We start from the raw sequence: 7,289 nt of genomic DNA on the forward strand, positions 1-7,289 counted from the left end.
ATCAGCCCAGGGAATCTCAGGGAAAGGCTGTCAGCTTGAGCATCCCTCCTCACTTCTTTATATCAAGTTTAAGGGAGGTGAGATGCTCAGTCTGAAGTTCCATTCAGGAGTCAACCAAAGGGGAGCAGTGTCACGCCTTACAAGGAGCTAGGGTGAGGAGCTTGAGTGACAACTGGGGATCCAAAGGCCCCCACTAAGCTCTCAGCAATGGGTGGCTCCTGATAGGGAGGAGGACTCCCCTCCAGTTCCTTTTCATGGGTACCAGGGAGTTGCAGGAGGGAAGATTCCCAGGCTCTTCCCAGAGTGGGCATGATAATACTGAAAATAAACCAACAGGACCCACACATTCCAGATCCAAGGGTGTCACACTGGTATTGCCTACTGTCACCTGAGTAATTTCCATGTAGGGCTGGTATGATGTAGCATGCGACTCACTCTGAAGTCTCTCTGGTTGTTCTGTAGGATTCTTAAGGCACAGGAGAACAGGAGCCTCGTTGGATCCTAGAGTAGTGCCTTCAAGGAAGCCTGCAGAGGCAGCCTTCAATAAAGCCAAGGGGGAAGCTCCCTGTTGAAGGTGCTCACATAACTCTTTCTCCATCCCTCAGGTACCCTAAGCAGCTGTCCATTGGCTCACTACTGTCTGCTGTCCTGAACAACAGCCATCATGCCTCGTGGTCGTAAGAGCAAGCTCCGTGCTAAGGAGAAACGCCGCCAAAAGAAAGCTGAGAACCAAGATGTTAAGAATGCTCAGGCCCCTGCAGGAGAGGAAGGAGAGGCTGCTTGCTCCTCCTCTTCCATTTTGGGGGAAGGTCCCTCCACCTCCACTGGTGCTGGCACTCTCCAGGCACCTCAGGGTGCCCCAGCCACCACCAGTGCCGCTGCAGGTGCTTCCTGTGAAAGATCTGCTGTAAAAGCTAAATGCCGTGTTAGGAAAAGTAAAAGTTCCTCCCAGATCTCAACTTCCACTGAGATCTGTGGCCTAGATCTTATAAGTAAGAAGGTGAAACTGTTGGTAGAGTACCTGCTGTATCAATATACAGCGAATGAGCCCATTAAAAAGGGAGACATGCTGAAGATCATCCGAAAATGGTACAAAAAGGACTTCCCTGAGATCCTCAAGAAAGTCTCTGAGCGCATGGATATGATCCATGGCCTGGAATTGAAAGAAGTCAAGCCCAACGGTAACTACTACACTCTTGTGGATAGTCAAGATGACACCAGCAACGGGAATCTGGGCAGCGGCTTCAGATTTCCTAACAAAGGGATCCTGATGCCTCTCCTGGCTGTGATCTTCTTGAATGGCAACCGCACCTCTGAGGAGGAGATCTGGGAATTCCTGAATATGATGAGCGTCTATGATGGAAAGAGTCACTTCATTTTTGGGGAGCCCAGGAAGCTTATCACCCAAGATTTGGTGCAGGAAGAATACCTACTGTACCAGCCATTGCCCAACAGTGATCCTCCACGCTATGAGTTTCTATGGGGTCCAAGAGCCTATGCTGAAACCACCAAGATGAAAGTCCTCGAGTTTTTGGCCAAGTTTACTGATACCGTGCCCAGTGCCTTCATAACCCAATATGAAGAAGCTTTGAAAGATGAGGAAGAGAGGGCCCGTGCTGCACTCAAGGCTGCCGCTCCTTCCAAAGCCAGTACGTGCTCCAGGGACATGTCCAAGCGCTACCCACAGCCTGAGTGAACTCTAAGTGGGGTCTTCAGTTTTGGGATGGAAAAGCCTGTTAAGCAGTTTCCTAATGTGCAAAAACTATGGTTGGCTTACCTTTGTGTTTGTTGTTTTTATTTTTGCATTTTCAAGTGGTGTTCTTGTAGACAGAATGTTTATTTAGATCCAGAATATTAGTATATAAGTCTATGAATAACATAGATTGCAAATTTATTACCATTTTACAGGTTAGTAGTAAGAGTTTTGTTTTTGAAATAGAAATTGAAAATCCTTCAAACCTTTTTGTGATCCAGAACAGGATAACATAGCTTTAGGATAGGAATATATTTTGATATATGCATGAACTTTACACCAAAGTAGGTGGGAACAATAGATAGATAGATAGATAGATACATACATACATACATACATACATACATAAATAGATAGATGATAGATAGAAGTATAAAATGAAAATTGGGCACTTCTGTTTTAATTTTTTGTTCAATTACACTTGACAACAATATTATATTAGTGTCAGATGTTACAACATAGTGATTAGACATTTATAGAACTTACCATGTGCCCACTCTCATAAGTTGAACACCCATCTGAACCATAAGTACTTATTACAATGTTATTGACTATGTTCCCTATCGTGTATTCAGCATTACCTGTTTCAGCCAAGACATGGAAGCAAACTAAGTGTCCATCTGTCAACCAAGGAATAAAGAAAATGTGGTTTAGCTATGAAGCAAGTCACTTCTTATTTTCCTTACTACATTTAGTGCTGTGTTTTGTAAATGTCTAAGATACATAACCTGGATTTGCTTGTGTTTTTCAAGAAGGTTTGAGAATATAAATCTTAGTGAAGTGAACCAGACCTCTTCATTCATGGCTTTTATTTTACACAACCATTGAGCGTCAGCTCTTTGGAAGTCTTCATGCTCACATGGGGGAATGTTTAGGCAAAGAAGACCCTGCCCCTGCCCATGCAATCATAGAGTGTAGGAGAAGCTATCACTATAAAAGAGGGTGAGGTACTCGCCAGTTCATAAGGAACAACTTAATAAGAGGGTAAAGAACAGGTGGAGGTAGCGTATTACATAACTTTCATTGCTAAGCAGAATTTAGTCCTGCGGCCCCACCCCCAGCCGGCCCTGCCCCCAATCGCCCCCCTCCACTCCTATCAGGGGCAGGGCTGGCCAAACTCCCACATCCCCTCACCCCTGCCAACCGGCCTGATGGGCTCCCATTGGGGCAGGCTGACCGAACCCCACCCATGCATGAATTGGTGCACAAGGTCTCGAGTATTAGATAAATTTAATTGCTAAGCAGAATTTAGTCCCATTGGACAGTTAGTGGGTCATCCAAGGCCACATCTGGTTTCTTCTCTCAACCCAAGTGAGGTCTGAGATGGATGCTTCACACTGTGGTAGGAAATGCCTATTGACCAGTATTCCTGATATATACAAATAACTTGACCTATTTTGTGAGGTAATTTTCAAGTGGTGGTATTTCAACATAAAGCTTATTTAGATTCAGAATATAAGTGTATGAATGGCATGGATCACACACTTAATTGTTGTTTATCAGGTTCAGGAATAAGTATTTTGTTTCTTGAAATACACATTGAAAATTCTTAAATCACTTTTGTGATGCTCAATAAGACTGCATGTCATTACAATGGGGATACATTTGGTAATGGGAAAAGAAAACCCATACTAAAACAGGTGGGATCAGAACATAGGGAGGAGGAAAAAGTTATGGGTTTGCCTTATTCCATTCAGTCTCTCTTTTCCTAAATTTAAAAGTTATATACCTGATTGTCCTTAGACTTTTTCAACAGTGGGTGAGATTTGGAGAATATAAATTAGTGCAGCCACTATGGAGGACAGTATAAAATTTCAAAATATTAAAAATAAAATGAAAGTATTATTAGCAATTCCACTACTGGGTAATTACCTAAAGAAAATAAAACCACTAACCTGAAGAAGGGCATTATGCTAAATTAAGTAAGTGGCCATTTTCAAGCACTGGTCTTGCCACAGAAAGTTTTCAACACATGGAGAAAGATAAATGCTGCATGGTATCACATGTGGAAGCTTTAAAAGAAAAAAAAATACAAAAATGAATGCATACATAGAATAGACTGCTGTTTACCAGAGGCAAGGTGTGCAAAATTTTTGAAGGTGGCCAAGAGGTACAAGCTTTCAGTTATAAAATAAGTAAACCTGGAAATGTAATGTACAGAATGAACATGAATAGTTGATAATAATGTATTAGGTAAATAAAAGTAGCCAAGAGAGTAGGTCTTAAATGACTAATTACAGGACCAAAACAACAAAAAGACAGAATCTGCAGATAAAACCTTTTCAGTGTGTATATTCGTTTAATATATATATATATATATATATATATATATATATATATATATATATATATCTCCACAAATTGAACAACTTCATACTACAAACACTTAGTATCTCAAAGTTCTGTAGGTCAGAAGTCTGAGCAGGGAGTAGCTGGGCTCCTGGGTCAGAAACCTCAAAGCTGCAAACAATGTATCAGGTAGCTGTATGCTCACATGGAGCTCAGGAGCTCCTTCCAATGCCATGCAGAATGCAGTTAACGGAATGCAGTTACCAGAAACTGAAAGACTGAGGTGCCTATTTTCTTGCTAGCTGTTGGCTAGGGGTCATTCTCAAGTTGCTATTACCTGCTCGGTATGCTATGTGGCTCCTTCCATCTTCAGAGCCAGCAAAGGAGAACCTCCCTCTCACTCTTTGAATTTCTCTCACTAGGAAATGCCCATCCCATTTAAGGATTCACCTGGTCAGGCTTGACCTATGGGGGATAATCTCTCTATTTGCAGAACAACTGATTTGTGGCCTGAATTACATTTGCAAAATTCCTCATAGCAGCACCTAAATAAATATTTGATTTATTATCAGGTGGAAGATGTGTGTATACAGGGAGTCAGAAACCTGGTAGGTCATCTTGGAATTCTGCCAACCAGTGTCCCTGGGGTATGGTGATTATGTATGTAATTAAGAACTTCACCCTTTAAAATTACACGATAAGGTAAGTATTGTTATAGATGATTATCTCAAAACACTCTGGGGGGAGATTTAAAATGGCGGTAGAGTAAGTGGATCCTGCATGGACACGCTCCCAGGAACAAACATGGATTACAACTAAAATACAGGAAATCTTCTTGAATAATCAATGGAAGACTCATTTGAGAGAACCTTGATATCCAAGGACTGAAAGTGGAAGCCACACAGAAACTGGTAGAAGGGGTGGAAGCAGGAAAGGGCTGTCTAGGCACCCACAGACAGCAACTTAAGCTCCAGAGAGATATCTCAGCTGTGGGGGGGGGGTTGCCACAGAGAACCCTGGTCTAATCCCCAAGCTGCCCCTCCCCCCCCCACATCCATCGAGCAGTGACCACCAAACTGAGAAGGGTACCCACATAATATCTGGCTGCCAAAAGCAGTGGGGTTGCTGCCTGACAGAAAATGATGGCTGGAAATTCAGGCACCCTCTTAAAGGGCCAATGCACAAAATTCCCTGTGGAGCCACCCACCTTGTGCTTTGGCAGAGGGAGGGCAGAGTGGACTGAAGCTGTGTGAGCAGAAGCCAGGACTGGGGACTCAGGGGCTAGAGCTCAAAAGGTAGACACCTCGGTTTCCTGTGCTGAGTCATTCCCTCATGAAGAGTAGGACATCTCTCCCACACAGATATTTGCCTTCCCCTGGGGGAAGACAGTTGACCCACCCTAATTGAAAACCCTGAGGCCACCTAAAGGACTAAAAATAACAGCCTCCAGGCAGAAGATACTGCTCCACCCCGCTGAAAAAACTCTAGCCACACCTGAGGGTTATTACCTAGGCGCAATTCAAGAGGAATCCTATAAGTCTTTAGGCAGAGGCCATCTCTGGAGGCTTTGAGTCCTTCTCTGAAACAGCATTTGACATGGTCCTGCGCTACAGATTGAGAGCATAGAGGATCTACCTAATACATAGTCACAAACCCAAACAGGCAGCCAAAATGAGAAGACAAAGAAACAACTTCCAAATGAAAGAATAAGAGAATTCTCCAGGAGAAGAGATAAATGAAGCTAAGATAAGAAATTTATCTGGAACAGAGTTCAGATATGAGAAAACATATATACCTATGAAAACAGAAATTTAAAATGACATAGCACAAATAAAGAACACATTGGAAGGAATACACAGCAGGTTAGGGGAAGCTGAGGATTGAATCAGTGAATTAGAAGACAGGGTTGAAAAAATCACTCAATCAGAGAACCAAAAAGAAAAAAAAAATTATTAAAAAACAGGAGGGCAGCTTAAGGGAGCTGTGGGACAACATGACACATAATATTAGAATAGAAGGCATGCCAGAAGAGGCAGAAAGGAAGAAGGGAATAGACAGCGTATTTGAAGAAATAATGGCAGAAAACTTCCCTAACCTGGTAAAGGAAAAAGTCACACAAGTTCAGGAGGTACAGAGAACCCCAAGCAAGAAGAACCCAAATAGGTCCACACCGAGACACATCATAATTAAAATGCCAAAAAACTAAAGACAAAAAGAGAATCTTAAAGGCAGCAAGAGAAAAGAAAACTGTTACCTACAAAGGAGCTCTGCCAAGGCTGACACCCGATTTTCTGATCAGAAACTCTACAGGCCGGACAGGAATGGCAAGAAGTGTTCAAGGTAATGGAAAGCAAGGATCTGAGACCAAGATTACTATATCCAGCAAGGCTATCATTCAAAATAGATGGTCAAATAAAGAGCTTCCCAGACAAAAAAAGAAAAAATGTCTAAAAGAGTACATCACCACCAAGCTGGCATTACAAGAAATCCTAAAAGGACTCCTATAATGAGAAGAAGACACACAGAGAGAAAACTAGGCATACAAAATCAAAATGGCAATAAATTAATACCTATCAATAATAACCCTAAATGTAAATGGATTAAATGCTCCAATCTAAAGGCATAGGGTAGCTGAATGAATACAAAAACATGACCCAACTATATGCTGTCTACAAGAGACCCACCTCAGAACAAAAGAGATACACAGGATGAGAGTGAAGGGATGGGAGAAAATTTTCCGTGCAAATGGAAAAAAAGGCTAGAGTAGCAATACTCATATTTTACAAAATAAACTTCAAAATGAAGGCCATCACAAGAGACAATAGAGGTTACTACATAATACTAAAAGGACTAATCTAACAATAGGATATAACCCCGTAAACATATAAGCACCCAGTACAGGAATATATATATATATATAATGTATATTAATTAAATATTTTTTTCAGGCCTGGTGCACAAAAATTATGCACTCGGGGGTGGGGTTGGTGGTGTCACTCAGCCAGGCCTAAGCCCATTTGGAGTCCAGGTCGCCTTGGGGGATGTTGACCTGTCGACTTAGGCCCACTCCCCTCGGGATCAGGCCTAAGCTTGCAGTCAGACATCCTTCTGGCAGCCAAGGATCCCTCAGGGGATGTCCAACTAAAGGCTTAGGCCCCCAAGGGATTCGGTGTAAACCGTTAGTTGGACATTCTTAGTGCTGCCATGGAAGAGGGCAAGGCTCCTGCCACCTCCTCTGCACTGACCA

The 7,289-nt window shown here is 42.5% G+C and overlaps 1 protein-coding gene across 1 annotated transcript; it reads left to right on the forward strand.

The window, feature by feature from the left end:
• Nucleotides 1-664: 664 nt before the first annotated feature.
• On the forward strand, nt 665-1,696 carry LOC308511533 (melanoma-associated antigen B4-like; the record flags this gene model as incomplete). Its single annotated transcript, XM_081081555.1, has 1 exon — nt 665-1,696. One exon carries the CDS (start codon nt 665-667, stop codon nt 1,694-1,696), a length of 1,032 nt encoding a protein of 343 aa, XP_080937681.1.
• Nucleotides 1,697-7,289: the final 5,593 nt, after the last annotated feature.

This window comes from Myotis nattereri, assembly GCF_964212035.1.
Source record: "Myotis nattereri genome assembly, chromosome: X".
Lineage (NCBI taxonomy): Eukaryota > Metazoa > Chordata > Mammalia > Chiroptera > Vespertilionidae > Myotis > Myotis nattereri.